The sequence below is a fragment of the Canis lupus genome, chromosome 18 (assembly GCF_048164855.1).
Source record: "Canis lupus baileyi chromosome 18, mCanLup2.hap1, whole genome shotgun sequence".
Taxonomy (NCBI): domain Eukaryota; kingdom Metazoa; phylum Chordata; class Mammalia; order Carnivora; family Canidae; genus Canis; species Canis lupus.
In genome coordinates, this window is record NC_132855.1 from 40762174 (window position 1) to 40782644 (window position 20471).

Below are 20471 nucleotides of genomic sequence, written 5' to 3' on the forward strand. Positions count from 1 at the left end.
CCCAGAAGCTTCTCGTAACTTATATCCAGAACCCAGGTGGCCTTTCTCTGCACTCAGTGTCCTGCGCACACCTCTACCACAGTGCATCTCTCACTACATTATAACTGTTGACTTTCCCTGTCCATCTCTCCCACTGGAATGCAGGCTCTTTGAAAAAGAATATGTTCCAATATGTAATTAGGCAATTAGCTTAGCCCTAGCTTAAAGCAGACATTCTTTACAAGAAGATGCTCTCTTAGTGGAAGCAATTTGGACTAAGAATTTGTCAATTAATTGAGAAAAAGCAGTTAAGGTGGGGAATCATAAAAACTGCTTTATATTTTATCAGGTCTATATTGACAGAAGACATTTAAAAACACATTCATTCGCTGATCTCTGGTTATCAGGCCAGAGCCTTTGCTTTGAGTTGACATCTGCAGATCAATAATCAGCATTATGCACCAGACACGATGGGCAGTGTGACTTTCTTAACGTGGACCAAAAACTTAAAGACACTTGAAAAATAACTAGAGTAATGTATCAGTTTAGATATTTGTTCAAACAGTTTTATGAATCCACATTATCCTCATTTAATTCAACAGCAAGATTTTTAGGTGACCTCCTTATCAGATCTTACTGAAGATTTCAACTTAGATTTTTATAGAAAAAACATTTAACACTCATATTTCATCAATATCCATAACATTCAATTAAGTAACATCAAGAAAGATAAGAAACAAGCAAAAAATGAGTTTAGAATCTAAGCATCTAAGACACATGTTTACTGAAAGAACAGGCAGAATGAAAGAGAAAGAATGGAGAACTGATGGGAGTTCCTCCAGCTTTCCAAAACCAGCAACATATAAGAAGGAGGCACTCTAACAAAATGGTGAGGTCAACTATCCCTTTAAATTCTTCAGTGACTCCCCATACATAGTTTGCATCTAATTCCAAGCCCATAGTATTCAAGTTTGTCCTTGAAGTATTACCTGCTTACATTCTTAGACTACACACACACATACACACACACACAAACTGCACACACACATATGAAAACCCCTGCTGTTCCTCCAGTTGTTCGGTGTATTTAGTTACCTTAAATGTGTCCTTCCTGGCCTTAGGATGTCCCACTTCTCTACCTAATTAACTCTGAATCATTTTTAAAGTCTCAAGTACCATTTCCTCCAAGAACCCCTGCCTGATGAGTATCCTCCTCCTACCGAGTTCCCTCCTCCTAGATGTCCTAATGGGACACCTCTGCATCCTGTTATATACAGGGAACCTTGTGTACTGGCTGCCCTCGGTCAGTCCTAGCTTATGCCCGTTGTTGCAGACTAAGTATTAACAGCAGTCTTCACTATCAGAAAGTGTCTCAGTTTGGCAGTAACTCATATGGTCACCCTAGACACTGTGGGATATAAAGAAGACTAAGCAATGGTCTTTGCTCTTTTTTAAAAATAAATAAATAAAACACATACACATACTCAGATTTTCTGGTTTCTCAAATATATGTAATTATTATTCACCCCTGTTTTATTCTGGAGACAGTCACAGTTTGGCCAATAAATCACAAATGGTCACCTAATGAATATAACTATATCATGGAACTTAATGCACTATTCATAAATGTTTTATTCTCTATCTCCTTGTCAAGACTATACATTTTTCAGGACCCTTGGGTGGCTCAGCAGTTGAGCATCTGCCTTCGGCTCAGGGCATGATCCTGGGATCCAGGACTGAGTCCCACATTGGGCTCCTTGCAGGCAGCCTGCTTCTCCCTCTTCCTGTGTCTCTGCCTCTCTTTCTGTGTCTCTCATGAATAAATAAATAAAATCTTTAAAAAAAAAAGACTATACATTTTTTGAGAAGCAAGGGCTTGTCTTATTTATCTTAATATCCACACATCAAAGCCCAATGTTCAACACATACTAAGTACTCAGTAATGTTTGTAGACTGCTACCAATTAGAAGACAACCCTTCTCTAAATGACTGTAGCATAACCAGTTATTTATAAACACCTGAATCATAAGTGATCTATCAACCTTGACTAACACCCAGACAGTAATTATAGAATGTTATAAACATATTAATCTCAAAAATATCATCAGCAGTAAAAACCTACAGTATGTAACAGTAGTTGACATACTAGCTCAATTCATTCAAATATCATGAACATAATATACTGTCACATATTTTTACCAACATCACTACCACCAAAAAGGTGATTTTATTTACAGAACACTTTTTTTGTGTCACCAGAAACGTACATAAACCCCCAAAAGTTACAGTATTCTTATTTAAAAAGAAAAATGCAGAAAATAGCTTAGTAATTCTCTTTCTTAGAGTGCCATTAAAAGCTTTTTCTGCCTGGGGAAAATGACATACATTTTGTACCTAAACAAATTTACATAAACTAGCAAAGCCATTTCATATTTTAGCCTAATAACAACTGTCAGACTTCTCCTAGATAATATAATTCATGCACAAAACATACAGACAAAAAATATGATTTAAAACCCTGGATTATTTGTTCCCATGCAGTTTATTACTAATTACTTACAAATCACAGAGAAAAATGGAAAACTGTTTTCTGGATAAACAAAAGTCATACTCAGCAAGAGCCTGCCTGATTAGAGAATGAGATAACTGACTACCAAAATAATTACAAAATTATAACTTATGTCTAGAATTAAAACCAAAGACATTTCCAAAATCAATTATCAAGAGGATGGGGACAGAAATTATCCCCCCAAAAAGTATTTCTTTCTTCTCTAATCACAGAAAAGTACAAAAGAAACTATATTTTAATATTCAGGTCAGGAAAAAAAAAAGGTGGGGAAGAGACTAATGGTAAGAAATAATTCAATTGCCTTCTTTAACTAAATTTTCAATTTTCATGTAAGAATACAGATAAATTCACATACACAATTTACCAAAGTTGTGGCAAGTTACTGCAATTTCTAAGTAGCTTTACAACTTTCGTCTGGAGCCTCAATTTTTACATTTTTTGCAACTAATTACAAGCTTGATTGATCACTCAAAGCAGAAATAAAGTTAAGGCAAAACGAATACTCTCCTCCTTCAACCCTTGTGGCTGTATCTCCAGCAACCATACTTTAAAGACTGTTTCTGGTTAGTTATAAACTGTCATTATCTTACAGGGCAATAGATTGAGATTTCCCAAATGAAAGAGCATAACAGCTTCAGCTAGCCAGAGCAGGGGCCAGAAAAGATTACAATCTGTCATGGAATCACTCAGGCTTCATTTCTAACTGCTAACTTGAAGGATTTTCACTTATGAATATAAATTATACAATCATTATACATGTACAAATATTATCACAATCATTCCAGTTTGGATCTGCAGATGTGGGGAGGGAGCATGGGTGAAGGATATTAAAGACTACTACACTGACTGTAGACCTACTATGAGCCAGGCAGAGTGAAAGTCCCAGAGACAAAACCATGAAACAAAGTCCCTGCCTTCAAAGTATCAACAAACTATTAAGTAGATCCTGTGTCAGCAGGATCTGAATCTAATATGATTCCAAACCATGTGATCTCCCCACTCCTCCTCCTACTGCTACTACAAACTGCCCCAAGAGAACTCCGTGAGCAAGTTTTCTAAGACAAAGCAGAACAACAACTGCACTAAGATATGTGGGGAAAAAACTGAAAGTTGTTTTTGTTTTCGTTTTTGTTTTTGTGAAACAGCTTCAGAGGTATAACCAAGTAAGAAAATCTGACTGAGAGAGTTAATTTTATGTGTCAACTTGGCTGAACTGTGATGCCCAGATACTTGGCCAAACATTATTTGGGATGTTTCTGGGAAGGTATTTTTGAATGAGTTTAACATTTAAATCAAAGGAGCCTGCCCTCGAAAACATGGATGGGCCTCATACAATCAGCTAAACACCTGAACTGAGCAAAAGACCGCCCAGCCTTGGGCTGATCTTGGACTCGCCAGCCTTCATAACCATGTGGGCCAAGTCCTTAAATAAATCTCTCCCTGTCTCTGTTTCTCTGTCTCTCTTTTTCTGCCTCTCTCTCTCTCCACTACCCCCACACACATACTCATCTATTGGTTCCATTTCCCTGAAGAACCCTGATTAGTAATACTACTTAACAATTAAATACAACACATGGAAAAAAAAAAAAAAAACACCTTCAAACGTATTTCACATTAACTTGGGATGAGCACCGGTATTGTATATAAGTGCTGAATCACTAAATTCTACACCTGAAATTAATGTTATGCTGTATGTTAACTGACAAATTTAAATAAAAACTTGAGGGAGAAAAGTATCTCATATTAATATTTATAGTCTATTTCCACCATTCTCCAGTGAGAGGAATCAACCCTACTTAAGTAATGGTTCCTTTCTGTATTAAGGGTAAGAATTACACAAAACAATATGAGAGCCAAAACCAAGTAACTTCACACTTAAACTTCTGATTGCTATATCTGCAAATGGGGCATCTCCTGAGAGCTGTTTAGTTCCTTAAAAATACTATTCACAGAACTCATTATTCAGAGAAGGAACCAGCAACATAAAAATTCTACAAGCATCAGAATCTCCAACGGAGAAACAAGAGTTTCAGCTCAAAGTTAGTTGTAAGAATGTTGCCTTTTTTCCTTAAGTAATCCTCAAAATTATACATAATTAATCATGGGTATTACTACTATAAAATCAATTTTCAACAAAATAGAATTTGTTAGCCATATTGTATGTGGTAAGGTTTAAGTACCCCTAATTAAAAATGGTAACGCAGCACCAGTAAGGCAATTTAATTAGGACTTTACCAGAGCTTATAAAATACCAGAATTGCTTAAAATTGTAAGATTTATCAGTTGATCTAATTAGGCCAGAAGCAGTATTTTAAACTTCTAATTTCAGAAAACTCTGCCACTCAACAAAAATGTTTTTCTTATCATTTCTATGCTCTAGCATTATCAACCAAAGCTTTTTAAAGGTGGAACACTATCCGATGCATGAAAGGAACTAACCCTTTGACCCTAACCCAAAATAGTAATATACTACCATATAGTCTAATCATACATCAAATGAATCTTTTCAGCTAAAACTTTTGTTAAGAACAACAGGAAACTACATATTGGCTGGTGTTTTGTAACAGGAAACATATTCAAAAGGACGCTGTGGAGTCCTAGAATTCAAAATCCTGTTTTTCACTGAGAGCATGCAAATGTTTTCATAGGATTACATATAATCAAGATACTACACTTGACATCTCTATTCTCTCAACTTCTGAGAGAGAATCTGTTGAGGCTCAAGAATTTAACAGATCAAAAAGAAATACATGTGGGAGAATTGTTAGGCTTTTTAAAAACAAATATTTATTATTCTTAGTAAGACTATTCATTAAAATATTTTTTTTTCAAATCCACAGTATATGCTGGTTTTTTTTTCCCTAAGATTTTATTATTTATTTATCCATGAGAGACACAGATTACAGAGGCAGAGACCTAGGCAGTGGGAGAAGCAGGCTCCTTGCAGGGAGCCCGATACAGGACTCGATCCCAGGACCAAAGCATCATGACCTGAGCCAAAGGCAGCCACCCAACCACTGAGCCACCAGGAGCCCCTATGCTCAGTTTTTAAAAGCATACTAAGGTTACAGGTTAGGATATCACACATACACTAGCAACTCAAGGAAAATATCTAACACCTAACATCTATGCAAATATATCGAAATTTAAAATACACTGAAAGGTCATCCCTCCATAATATTCACAAGCTTAACCATAAACATGGGATTAATTTTACCAAGACTTAAAAAGTATGCACTTAATGAATTCAATTGTCAAAAGTTCACCCATCCTCTTAAACCAATACTTCCTTAAGTGTTCCATAGATTCATACTCTTCAAAATTTTTCTGTGACATAATCTCCAAAGAAAATAATATAAAAAATTAATTATTTGAATCTTGGACAATATGAAAAAATGCTTTTGTCAACTTCTTGTTATTACTGATCATTCCAATTGTGTTCCCACCACCTTTTTTTTACATATAATTAAAGCGCTAACACATGCTCATTGTAGAATACTTAGTAACTCTAGAAAAATATTTAAAAATTAAAAAAAAAAAAATTTTTTTAAACATCACCTTTATTCTCTCCACCCAGGAATTACCATAGTTAACATTCTGACATATGTGCTTTCAATATTTGTTCTAGGTACAAATACACATAACACTAAAAATAAAATTGTGATAAAAATGCATGTTAAGTACTTATCCAATCTTTTTACCCTGTGGTATATTGGGTATAGCAATAGTCCTCATCTTTAAAATTTTAGAAAACGTGATCTATAATCGATTTATCCTATTACCCTTTATGCATATATCATAATGAATTATTATGACATTATTTTGAATTATTATGACTATTATTAGGCCTGTCAGTTCTTTTAACTTTCTACCAAGACAAATAACTCTGATGTACTTCCTACCAAAAATCATTGACCAAAAAAACACATTGATCATAAAAACAACACTCAGAACTCATACCCAAAAAAGGCCTATAAACACATGAAAACATTTAACAGCATCAATAAATCAACATAAACCACAGAAATTATGAAAGAGATTTTTTACTCGCCAAACTGAAAACTGTAAAGCATACAAATAACACCAAGTTATTGTTGTAGGGATTGTGAGAAAATCATTCCAATGCAATACTAGTTATAAATTAATACGACTTTCCTAAATAATAATTCAGGCAGTATGTATGAATAGATTTAAAATATTTTAGTCAAAAAATAAATAAAAATAAAAAAATAAAATAAAATATTTGTCAATAGTTTTATTTTTAGAAATCTATCCTAAATAATCATAGATAATTCTAGATCCTGAACAAAAAATGATATAGGGTTAATTCCTTTTTAATGCTAACATAGCATTATGCGCATATGTCAAAAGTCAATGAAGACTTGCTCCATGTTATCATCATTCTTGTACTCTGCTTTCCCTATTGTATTGTAGATTTTCATTTCTGATCCAGTTTTGTTCTTCATAAGGCTTGTTTTTGTGTTTGTTTTAATATTTAGTGCCCAATCTTAAAATTTCCAGAGAAAAATGGATGCTCTGGGCATAGTATATTATATAAAAACTCATACACAACATAAATTACTGCATTTTACTATTCTACTTATAGAAGAATCTTCTAAAAATAAGTACATTTTATGTATAGGTGCACAAGATGATAGTCAAAGACCCTATAGTAACTTTAGCCACCCCCTCTGAAGAATGGGTTCTTTTAAAAATATATGTGTGTATATCAGTTGATCCAAAGCATAAAGTGTGAATTTGTGTCTTTTTCTTTCTTTATGAAACAACTTTGCATATCTGTTTTGTCTGAAACAAGGGGTTGGTAAAAGAACCCGTCAATACCACATTGACTCACAAGTGGACCTTAAATACGAACCAATAAACCTGCTTTTCCCTCTCCTCAACTGAGGTCCCTTACAGTGGAAGAAAAACTCTTCCAAACCCTGGACAGGTACCTCTGACTTTGAGGACTATTTAAAATCCTTATATTCAAGATTAGACAAATTCTCCAGCATGAATGTACCCTCCATGGAACTCTGTCCTGACATACTTTTGAAAGAGGACTAGAAGAGTAATTTTTTGGAGGACAGCTCTTCAGTAGATGAAAGAGAAGGGTCCACCTCACTGCACATTGACAGACCCAAGACACAGAGTCACTCTGTTTCTGAGTTATGCCAGTCCGAAAGAATCATGGGGGAAATTCCACAAATAGCTACTCTGGAAGCCTCTCACCTGGTCAGTCCTGGAAAGGAACCTCCATAATCATGACTCTTTCTCTTTTTGACCCTTGCCAACCACTATGTGTTCCTATCTAGACCACTGTATTTCAGCTGGTATAGAAAATACCTTGGAGGATCAGCTTTCCCCCAGAATAAAACTCATTACCTGACTTAAAAAAGAGAGGAGACTAAGGTCTATGAGCCATTTCATCTGAAACCACTTTTCCTGATACATCAATAAATGGCAGAAAGTTTTAACTGTATAAATGCTTTTCTTAAATTCCTCTGAAAATAGATTGTGAAGAACAAAACTTTCCTCCTCCTGAAATATAAAATTTCCAGATATCTTTATACTCTGCCTGATTCACTGTCCTTTTTATTAGAACAGATGCATGAGAGAGAGCAAGTTAGACTAAAAAATTTGAAATTTTGCAAAAAAAATATCAATATCTCCATCATGTTGAACTGTGCTATGAAGCTATTTCCAGAACAAAAGTGAGTGAAGCAATTAATATGTCAGCAACTATATTACAAAACATTTCTTTATTCTTAGGTTCCTTCGCAGGGTGTTTAATATATAGTTCAATCCATACTTCCAAAAGTTGAGTTGCTCTAAAAGCCACTCTATAAAAATACACTCCCTGGGACTTAAAATTTAATCATTTTAAAGCTTTTACTATAATCTATAGCATAAATAACATTCTCAAAGGCAATTAACATAATTAATTTCCATATTGCAACAAAAGATGTCCATTTCCCTTTGAAATAATAGCACAGATATTTATGATAGTGGCACTTATTGCACAAATATCTTCAAGAGATTATCAGAGAGTCACAAGACGATAAAGTAGAGAAGGCATCTTTTACAAGTAAGACAGCCTCCATTACAAATAAGAAAGCCAATGCCTCGAGAGGCCATTTGTCAAGTTTACAGAATGCCACGTCACTCTTGGTGTTACTTTCATTACCAGCTAATAACATTTAACAGCAATATATATACTAAGCTCCAGTAAATACCATGCAATAAACTAAATGAATGCCAGCCCCACATTACTCATCTCATAAACGGTTACATTACAGATAATAGCAAGTATGGCATATGAAACCTGTATTAAAATATTGAAGAATTAAGAGAATTTTAAATACAGAGTGAAGTTTGTCTACGAACAATCTAGATCAACATAAAAGAATAATGAAAGCCACAAGGTAAGAGCAGTAGGATGGAAATAAACTCATCAGATTATCAGAAAAGGACAAGAGTCCCTTGTTGTAAGAGCAATGTAAACATGAAATCAGCATTAGTGCCCTGGTGCCTTTACGGTACTCCATGCTGAAGCAGACACTTAGGCTCCAGCAGTAGCAACTTCAGGTTACATGCAGAGAAGTGCAGTGTCCCATGCAAGGGACTTATTCCAACCACTCCCTTCACCACAGTCAACCATACTTCCTCAGTTTACAAATAGCCCCAACCCCTCCTGGATGCTGTCTTCTTAGCTCGCTTGTTTGTTTGTTTGTTTGTTTGTTTGTTTTCCTCTCCATGAAACTGCATAAGGGGCAGACAGCATCTGTTGCTCCCACACCTCGCCACTTGGATCTTTAGCCTGTGTCAGCACCCAGAAAATTCTTTTGGCCTGCTCTTTCGACTTTCCTATATAGTGTGCTGTCCTCAGGGAATCTTAAATTTTAACATCTCGCCAGTCACACTCGTGTCTTTTATATTCCTTTCAAAACGCATACCCCTGATTCCATTTATATGAAATGTCCAGAAGAAGTAAATTCATAGAGAAAGTAGATTAGTGTTTGCCAGAGGATACAGGAAGAAGGGGAATTGGGAGTGACTGCTAATAGGCACAGGGTTTCTTTCTAGGGTGATGGCAATCTTCTAGAATTAGATAGCAGTGATGGTTACACAATACTGTGAAAATACTGAAAACCATCGAACTATATGGTGAATTTTGTGTTATTTGAATTTTATCTCAATTAAAAAATTGCAAATTAAAAGTAAGTGGAAATAAGTACATTCACAATGCTGTCCAATTACACACACACACACATGCACGCACATGCACACACAATAGGGTGTCCCTCCTCCTAACTTTCCTTCCACCTTGCAAAATAATAAACTTCCCAAAGGTGGAATTATTAAAGCAGAAGCCGAATGATCATCTGTCAGCATTGTGCTATTGAAGAGCTAACTGGAATGAGGGGGAAATTACACTAGATTACCTTGAAGGATTTTTCATCTTTCAGTTTCTATGTCACAAACCAAAATGAAGAAACGAGAACTGGGAAAAAATTTTAAGTGACCAGGAAGAAAAAATATGAATCATCTCTTCCCATTCAAATTGAGAACTGTAGAATATAATGAAGCAAAAGAACAAAAATGAAATAGATCCAAAAGGGAAGAACACAGAAAATTAAGTAAATTAAGTAACAGCACACACCAAGAAATTATATTCAGAGTTTAATATACCAATGCTTGCTTTGTTTATGCAGAAATTATCCCATATCTAACCATATTGCTCTAGAGAATTCCAAAACCTTTTTAGTCCTGGAGCAGCGAAGAAGTAAGATGTGACCAAAAAAATCTAACGCAGATGAGATTTAAATCAGATTACAATTGATGGGCATGTAAGTGGGTTAACAAGGTAAACAAAGTGTGGATAACATAATAGAAAGTTATCTTCCCCTAAATTCAGCCTCTTCCCTTTAAAATCCATTAACCCAATAACTAATGTCTTTTGTGGGGAAGTTTAGAGGGGAAGACAAAATATTACGGATGATACAAAACCCAAAAAGTAAATCTTTCTACCACAAATAAATGCCAACAAACATCTGTAACAGTTTGCTGTAGAAAAGAACCTTTTTGAATACCAAATGACCGTGTTTAGTGAAATAGGGAAGGGGTATCCGTATAAACACTCAATATTAGAAGAGGGGTACATGAAAATATTTGTATATTAAATGTGTATGTATAGTACATTAAAATATTTTATATATTTACCTAGTTATAAACCATAGGTTCCAAGACACCAAAATTTTAAAGGCAGTCCAATTTAAATGTTAGGGCATCAAAGTTATCCAAATAAAAACATACCATATAAGATAACTATCCTTATACTTTCCTTAGCTTATTAATTTAGGCTTTCAAAAAATGAAAGAAATTGAATTTCTGAGTCTATCAAGAACTACTTCCTCCTGTTCTTTTATAATTAAAAACTTATACTCTTGTATAAAACTCCTATGTGGTCTAACACAAGAGTCTACGATGTGACACTTTAATGACCCAAACCTTTTTTGAATTTAGAAATCAATACTTTCCTGTATCCAGAACCATCATGCACCTTACAACTTTACACCTGTATCAGCTTCAAAGAACACTATTCCACACAACCAGCTACAGCAGACTGATCTGGAAAGCAAACGTGTCAAACAAGCTTCCCACACATTTTGTAACCAGCTCTTTTCTGAAGCCAGAAAACTGTACTTCACATATTCCAAAGAGCGATCTGTTGACCAGCAGCCTTAGCACCCACTTGAGATCTTTTTTTAGGAATGCACAATCTCACCTGTTTTGTGAATTTGCTATATTATTCAAGAATATTAAGTTCTATTATGAAAGTCAAGGAAACAAATGAGCTGGATAAAACTCATAAGAAGTAGTGGTCACTGATGGTAAGTAAACTAATAGCTTATGAGGTAAAGGCAAAATTCTGAGGCTCAATTAGATATACATAATAAGGGATCATAAGCTTCTGAAATGAAGGCAAAGTTCTTAAGATGTGTTAAAAATAGGCAATTTAATAAGCTCTAAGATATTTTAAACTAGAAAATAAGCTGGAACAAACGAGGTTCACTTGTAAAAAAAAAAAAAAAGGATGGAAAGACTAAGTCATCATCATACCATCTCTGGACTGACATATATACCATCTCCATATCAGCCACCCACCAAGGACGCCCCAGGCTGGTCTTATTCCAGACTCTGCAGGTGCTTTACCCAAGAAACACAGATACAACTCAGCAAAACTGGCAAAGCTACACTTGTATGTACGTATACTTGTACCCTCTCTCTTCAATACACCAAATATGTATCATCAGTCTAGGGTATTATTAGTATGTGGAGCCCTTGCTCAAAACTCAGCTCTGGTCCTCATTACCACACCCTCAATCGGAAAGATGATGTGAAAGAGGGAGAGGGTCGGGACATATGAATATTGTGTACCTGGGCCCAGGTGGTGTGGTCCTTCCAAGCTTTGCACCTTATGTGTGTTAACTTACCCCATGGCTTTCCTCTTGCTTCTGGCTGTGTGTTTTAAACTAATTTGATAAATACTGTGATCTGAATATTTAATTTGGTTGCTGAGCCTGTCTATTCCATAACCCCTGGGAAAGCTGGTAATGTACTTGGAGGCTAACTATCACATCAAGGTGATTCCCCCAAAATACCTACGGAATCACAAGTCTTCATTTTAAAAGATCCCCAAGTGATTTATAAGCATATTAAAGTTTAATCTAAAGAAGCAGAATGTCAGAAATTTGGATCTCACAATGATACTCTAAACACCATCTTGAATAAAAGGTCTCGTAGATGCCCTGTGTACCAACTCAGAGCCCCAAAAGAGAAAGAGAATGCTAAGGGACCCACTTTCAACAAGTATCATGTAAGATTTAGAGAAGCACTGCTGCCCTTGGTGATTCTCTTTTGAACCCCAGCTCTGTAAAGCCCCATACAGTTTGAGAAAACATTCAGAAGAGTACAGCACAATACATCTTAACGTTAACCCTATAATCTCTGTCTTGCTGGGAATTAGAATAATACCATTTTTCATCTATGTTATGTTTCAAGAACACCTATCCAAAGGACATAAGGCTACCAGAAACCGAGAAAGGGTTATTACTGCCTTAAAAAGGTTGCAGTGACTTTAGAAAGATCATCCAAGAACATTTTAGCAGAATAGCCTGAGAAGCATTGTTAATGGGCTCTCCACTCCCCACCTACTAGCAGTCGCTGACCTGATCAGCTCCAGTCATTTTATGTATTTATTACTTTTATTGTATATTGCATTGTCCTGACACATAGTAAGGACTCAGTAAATGTTCTGAATTAATAGAAAACAATAATGAAAAATGTCACCCTTTCTATCCTGCATTTATTTAAGGCAAATGTAATTAATTCAATCTGTTGGTTTTGAGAAATTCCTGAGAATGAAAGCATAATTCCACATTAGCATGGTTCATAACACTCTCTCATTCCCCATCTCAAACTTGAATCTATGTTTTCCATTATTAATCAATCCCATTCTAATTTTCCACAACACTGTGAAACCCATCAGCCTATCCATTAAGAAATAATCCATTTCTAAGTGTCACCAACAATTATGTATAAGCAATATGCTACACAGGAAAGATCAGCCATTATTTTAATACTTTTCTAGGTCCAGATTTAAGACATCTTAGAAAAGCATCTATTTAAAACATCTGTAGAAGAACTGAAATAAAAACTGAGGACACGATCACACACACAGAGATCATAAACAAGATGTAAAACAAAAGTCTAAAAGTATCGAGAATATTTACTCTAGTTAAGAATAAGATGAGAATATCAGGAAAAGAATGTAAAAGTTCTAAAGGTCAGTTCTGTAAAGAATATGTCACCTATTGTTGCTAAAAGAGGGAGTATGTTCAAATTTCAAAAGAAAAGATTTAGGTTGGAAATCATAATCTCCCATTCCATAAGTGAATGTTTACAAAAAGAGTAAGGAAACATACATAGGGAATGGCTCAGCGTACTCCCTTTCAAATGGTCTATCAAATCCTGTTCACTCCATGCATTTAGTACAGCCAACGACAGTCACAGTCTTTATATTATAGGACATTAAACATTTCAAGGCAGGTTTTCAGACTGTGTTACATGGGTTTGAAATACCAAGGGTTTAAGAACTGACTCCACCAGCTCACATAGGAAAGAGGTAACATTATAGATTTGTGTGTCTTCCACACCTAACAGCATGAGAATACACACATAATAAGAAGCCTTCAATAAATACATGTTGAATTTCATTATTATCACCCTCTGAGGCAAAAATCTTAATTGAAGAATAATCTAAACACTACCATCACCACTACCAGGAGAAAAGTAGCTCTCAAAATTTCCAAGTGAATCCACTTACATGTTAAACAATGAGAACAAGAAAGAGTAATTGTCTTATTCTTTACAAAGGGCTAAGAATGAATCTTCTGTTTGCAAACTTAATCCACTCCAACTAGTACTGTTAACTGCCCACTAAAACCCAGTGCATTATCTTTGCTTCACTAATCTTATGCTTGATCTATGTTATATATATATATATATATATATATATATATATATATATATATATATAAAATCTATTTCATTCTATGTTATGTGAAGTACAGTTTATTATATGAAAATTAAGAGGCAAATGCTTTTTGTTATGAGCCATAGTAGAAAAAATATCACTTGAATTTCAGAATATCATACCCAAAACCTGGCTTGTTCATATAGGAACAGCCACATTTCAATGACAAATCCTTTAAAATGCATTAAACCTATTCCTGTGCGTTATGTTTTGTGCAGCACAGGACCCAAATATAAGGCTGGTGCCCCATTTGGTTGAGTGGGTAGTGTTCTACTTGATAAATTTTCATAAGCTGCTATCCCCCATTTGGGAGTTAGTCACTGGTTTTAACAAACTCCTTGAAGAGTTCATTTCAGTTATTCCTGCCTTGCTCAGTGTGAAACAATTTAATCTTATTGCTTTCTTCCTAAGGGGCAGAAAGATGATGTTCAAAGGAAAGTACTTGAGAAGGGAACATGCATGGTGAAATTTAGGAGCTCCTGGACAGGCCTGAGGGAAAGACACCTCTAAAGACAGAGCCTAGAATTGGGGGGGGGGGGTAGGAGGAGAGGCGGAGGGGAGAGTTTCACAAAGGAAATTGGGAAAGCACAGCAAAGAAACTTAGCTTACTCAGAAACCACACTCACACCTCTAGTTATTTTAAACACAGTGTAACTTGGCATGGCCCATTCTGATCCAGAACTTTTGTCTTACGCTAATGAAATGAAAAGTTTGCCCCCTAACACCTATAAATAATTTCATAGATTATTACTTCATTTCAAAATAGTGTTTCATAATTAAAGCAAAATCAAATTTCTCTTTGCTTTGTAAATTATGTCTTACAGCCCTTATACGGAAGTTTTAAAAGATGGAAATAACAATAGACAGTGATTTCAGATTCTTTCAAAAGATAACCACATCCAATTACAAATCTATCATATATACACACGGGACAAGTGAGGAGTCCCTAGAAAGTGGTTTCAAGCTACACATTCTATCACCACAACCCTTCAGATTCCCCTAGGAGGGCACACCAGAATCTCAGGACGAAGGCTGGTGGGTGAAAAAGTGAAAAAGCACAGTGAAAAAGCACTCCAGGAGATTGTGATACTCAACCCATCACCTCCTGCCCCTCCTGCCATTATCAGCTAATAATGTCTCACCACCCGCTACTGATGTACATTGTGCTATTTCTTCTATACCAAATGTTAACTCAGTGAAGTCATTAGAATAGAGCATCTGAATTCAACTGGCATTTACCCAGCTTTTAAGAGGTAAAAACATATACATGAATGACAAATCAATTTAATTTCCTTTCACAAAATTTCATTTCAGGGCTACATTACAAATTCTGAACTCAAAGCTACTTACAGTCATAGCTTTCCAATTAAAGTATTTAAGTCCGCTAATATATTTCTACGAATCAAACTTTCACTACTAAGTAGCAGCACACACACACACACACACACACACACACAAAGAATTATAATAAGTTTCAACATTCCTCACAATCCACTTACACTTAAGTAAGAGATAACTCAGATTTTTTTAAGCAAGTAAATGAAGACTGTTATTCCAAGGTCATCATAACTCTCTCATGGTACATTATGCCTCATATCCTAGAGGGTTCAGATTCAGAAAATTTTATTACTTATGGGCACTTGTAGGTAAAACTGGTTAAAGAGGTAATTCCATTTCAAACTAACACTCCTGGTTTTCAGTGTTCATATTATTCATACTCCAGTCCATTGGAATGTATCTCACAATCTCCAAACTTCTTCAACTTTACTGTTAGTCAATACTGTTTTAAGCAAACAGAAAGCCTATCAGGAAATATGTGGACATCTCCCAAACTTTTAAAATCACCTGACATGTGTATATCAACAACCGGGAATTCCTTATAGTTGTCAAATCTATTCTACATACATTTAGGCCCAAATACTAAAAAAAAAAAAAAAAAGAAAAGAAAAAAAAAACCACTTCAAAAACAAACTGAGAAAACATACTTACCTTAATCGGAGCACTACTAAATTTAATTTTCCTATTTGCTGGGATGTCTTCTTCTTCTGGCAATCCAACAATTTCCGAGTATTCCATATCAGGTTGATAGTAATTGTTTTCATCACTATCTTCCTGCTCATCCTGTTCAGTGCCTGTCTCTCCCCAGTCTGAATTATACCTGGATCTTACCCTATATACATTGTAGTCACTGTGCATGTAAACATGGGAACTCTCAAAATGATCTGAATCTTCAGGTCCTTCTTTTCCACCACTGGAACCAGAAGCATCAGCAGAGGTAAAATCACCACCTGCAAGTTCTTTCTTCTGATGCATTGCTGCCTCACTCCCAACTAAATTAGCCTCAGCGTCTCCTAAAGGTTCATTCTGTGGTGAAGGGATTTCAGACTCTGGCATTGCCTTATGTTCAGCACGAGGCTCTTCAGGAATGTCTCTGTCACCTCTGTCAGGAGTCTCTTGGTTAGATGTGGAGTCCTCGGCTTCCTTTCTCTGCTGTGTCTCTTCACTTGGCATCGAGGCTGGAGAGGTACTTTTCAGAGCCACTTCTGGGACTGGAGTTGTATGACTCTTCTGAGCATCCTCTGCATCATCACTGAGTTTGCTTGGAGGAGACCAAGAATTAGAATCCTTAAGGTGACCAAAGGTATCAAGATTTGTAACAGTAACAGATGGTAGGTTCAGAGGATAATGTCCAGTCACTGAGTATTCACTGTTCTCAGCCTTCTCAGAAACGATGGCACTGGGGGAATCGGTGTTCTCGAATACTGCACTCAGTTGACTCACAGTTGGGGAGACAGCCTCTGTCCGAGAGCTAAGGCTATCCAAGGAATCGGTACTGCCTCTGTTGGACTTCGAACCACCCCACTCATCCTGAGGTTCACTACCTCCAGCTTTCTCTTTCTTTGGGGAATAGCGGTTGTTTTGTCCTGATTCGTGCACACTTCTCTCAAACATCTTCCGAGTTTCTGTGAACTTAGAATAGGAAGGGCCATCGTACAACGTGTCAAATCTACTAATTCGTTCTGAAACAGAGGACTCCAACTTAACAACCGAGCCATCTGTTTTTTCCAGAAATTCTTTGGGCCTCATTCTTCTCTGTGGAGATGAAGGTCCACCTTTCCCCCTTGTTTTGGCAACGACTGCAGCATTTTCACTGGGTTCCATACCCATCTGCATAAATAGATTTTTGATTCTGTTGACATTGGAGCCATATTTCCTCCCCCTGCTCTGCTGGGAGCCCTCACCTTCTTTTGTTTTTTGCTCCCCATCTGACTTGGGTTTGTCAAAGGTACTTTTCAGTGCCTGGAACTCAGTTCTGTATGCATTCCTGTGAGGAGAGGCACTTCTGAGAGTGGTTCGTTCACCTGAAGACTCGGTTTTCAACATTTTTACTTCAGGGGTGAAAAGCCAATGTTCATAATGATCAGAAAAAACAAAAAACAAAAAACAAAAAAACAAAACACCTCTCTTCTCTAATCACCAGTATTTGATCAAGAAAAAGTACCTCTCAAATGGCATACTGTATCAGTGATCCTCCCAACAGGTGTATTAGGAAATTATTCAGTCAAGAGTTACACAAAATGGCTTTTTCAAAGCAAGACTAGAGGTTCATCTGTAATAGAAAAGAATGAATTTCTAAATTCATTTACTTATTTGAATTTAAGTTTAGTCAACTAATAATACACTTTTCAAAGTGGCTAAGCCATATGTCAAACAGAAAGAAAAAAAAAATCACTTAATGAAATGGGAACTTAAAAGCCAAGAATTTAAAAGTTACACCTCTGATTGGTCTTTGGTAGCAAACATGTTTCAAACACAATGTGGAGATCCCTACAGAAATCACGCACTAACACAACAACATAACTTACATATAAGTACACTACGTTAGCCTAAGTTTCTGTTGCTTTTGTGAATGATCTTAAACCATCAGTTCATCAACCTGTTCGGAAAAAAATGAATTTCAACTTGGGATGCTCCACATCAGGTAGAATTTATTCTTTCTGTAGAAGCCCAATTCAGAGTTTGGAATCTGTTTCCAAAGTCCAAAATATGGTCAGAGAGGCTTATTTCACTCTCTCTGGTCCAACATTCTCATTCATAGCATCCCCAAAGCAACGTTAGGACATTTCAGACCAAAGCAAGCAGAAGAAAGTTCTCAAATGAAAATAAGTTTCACGCTAACTGGAGTTACATCTAATATTTGGAAGTTTCCTAAGTGTGGATGCTATCAATTATACAGTGAGATGCAGAACATCACGGGAATAAATGCAGGAGAACGTGATGATCAGAGAGCAACTATAACACGAAACCTCTTTTCAGAGTCCTGATTTGTTTACTCCTACTCGCCTCTAACTTAGGACAAGCTCAAAATGCAACGCAATGCATGCTTGCTGGTCTCCACTAGCCCGCAGCTGGATTTTGTATCAATTATGCCCGTAATCAAATCCTTCGAGATCTGCTGAGGCGCAGACAACGTAGTTCTAAAGATTTTTCATTTTGTTTTTGCTTTAGTTTCGTCTTTTGGTATTAGGCCGAGCCAGATCACCCTCATGCACAATCAGCTGAGGAAGCACACACTTTCCCTGAAACCGCCTCCAAACTCGGCTTCTGGCCCAGCACGCATGCATGGCCCATGCAGACAAACAAGAAAGGCTTGAGAGTGTGGTGCCTTTCTTTTTTTTTTTTTTTTTTTTTTTCTTTTTCTTTTTTGGTAAAGCATCGACAATCTCCTTGTACCCTGACATTTGTTTTTAAGCCTTACACACCCTCCCCTCCCCCCCTTCACATACACCCCTCTCCCTCCCCAGCCAATTCGAACCCGAGGGGGCGGGGGCGGGGGAGATGGGGCCGCCAGGGGGGGGGGGGGACTCGAAACCTGCCCTCACAAAAGACAAACATAAATAACACCAACTTGAGAGGCAGCCGGTTCCCAAGCCTGGTTCGGGACGCAATCCCTCGGCCCCGGGGCAGGGCCGGGAGAGCAGGTGACGCCAAGCGCTATGGTAGGAGGTCGCAGTCTAGCTTTGTGCCAAGAAGCACCTGAAGTCCTAACACATTGGCTGCGGCTCCCGGCGGCTGCCAGGCGGATCCCAGTGTGGCCCCGGGAGAGCCGAGCTCCCTGGCCACATTCAAAAAAAAAAAGGAAAGAAAAAGAAAAAAAAAAATTACAGGGTGATGATAATAAATCCCTTTGTTTTTCCTCCCAGTGTGCCAGGAAACAATAGATCCCACTGATAGTGCCTCCGATCCTCAACCTATCGCTCCCCAACGCAGCCCACCCCACCCCCAGCCTGCAACTCAGCCTTTGTACATCCCGATCTCCCCCTCTGCGTCTCCACCCTCCCCGCCTCGCCCCGCGCACAGCCTCCCCCTTACCCGAGCCGGAGCCGCCGCCGGCGGGGAGGGTCGGGCGGCCGCGGCCCCCACCCCCGCCTCGGAGGCGCCCCCCGCCCCGCGGCGGCCGCGGCTCTCTCGGCGCCCGCCGGCTCCGAGCCCCTCCGCCCGCCGCTCACGGCGCAGCGCGGAGGGCGGCTGCGGCGGCCGCTTCCACGCGCGCCGCGGCCCCCACGCGCGCCCAGCCCGCGGCGGGCGGCCCCGGGAGGCGCGCTGCGCTCCGCAACGCCATTGCGGGCGGCGGCCCGGGCCGCGACGCGCTCGCACCCTCGGGCGGGCCTGGCGCGGGGGGCCCGGCGCGGGGGGTCGGGGGTCGGGGGTCGGGGGTCGGCCCACGTGCGGCGCCGCGCCGGGCCGCCGGGGCCGCGGGGGAGCCGGGGCGAGGCGGGGGAGAGGCCGCGGGGGCGAGGAAGGCCCAGGGTAACAGGTGCCTCACCTCGCTGATGGGATTAACTCTAGGGCCGCAGAGAGAGGGAGCCCGGCAGCAAAATCCCGGGAGAGGAGAGAGAGGGAGCCTCTGGCGGCCAACCGAGGGCGAGGAGCACCGGCCCGAGGCGAGGCCGCCCCACCCCCCGCGGCCGCGGGCGAGGGGCCTCCCGGGCCTGGGGCCGGGCCTGCCCTTCCCGGGCCCCGCCGCCTCCCTGCTCCGGGGGTCGGCTCGGCGGAGGCGGGGCTGAGGGCCGGCTCGCCGCCGGGCCCTCCCCCCCCCGCCCCCCCGAGTCTGCGGCGAACTTCATGACCCCGGGGCATCCAGAACCCCAGGCTGCCCTGCAGGCCCCGAAGGCCACCAGCTAGGCCGTGCCCCGCCTGACACCCACCTTGACCTTAGGCCTCCACCGTGAGAAGGAGGAGGAGGAGGAGGTCTTCTCACTTCCGCGTCAGGGTAGAGTTTTCCAGACCCCCCACCCCACCCCCACCCCCACCCCCACCCGC

At 38.9% G+C, this 20471-nt stretch overlaps 1 protein-coding gene across 23 annotated transcripts in view; it reads right to left on the bottom strand.

The window, feature by feature from the left end:
• PPP1R9A (protein phosphatase 1 regulatory subunit 9A) overlaps positions 1-20158 on the bottom strand; it is a 312092-nt gene extending 291934 nt beyond the window's left edge. For 4 of the 23 annotated variants that reach the window (XM_072784104.1, XM_072784103.1, XM_072784100.1 and 1 more), the window contains exons 1-3: positions 19975-20126; positions 19057-19263; positions 16137-17757 (exon numbers count right to left, since the gene is read on the bottom strand). In XM_072784104.1, coding sequence (XP_072640205.1) covers positions 16137-17531 — 1395 coding nt within the window. In that variant the 5' untranslated portion in view covers positions 17532-17757; positions 19057-19263; positions 19975-20126. Of the gene's footprint in view, positions 1-16136; positions 17758-19056; positions 19264-19520; positions 19648-19974 lie in introns of those variants that run through there. The other 19 variants (XM_072784097.1, XM_072784096.1, XM_072784091.1 and 16 more) reach the window with 12 other exon arrangements.
• Between the last annotated feature and the right edge of the window lie 313 nt (positions 20159-20471).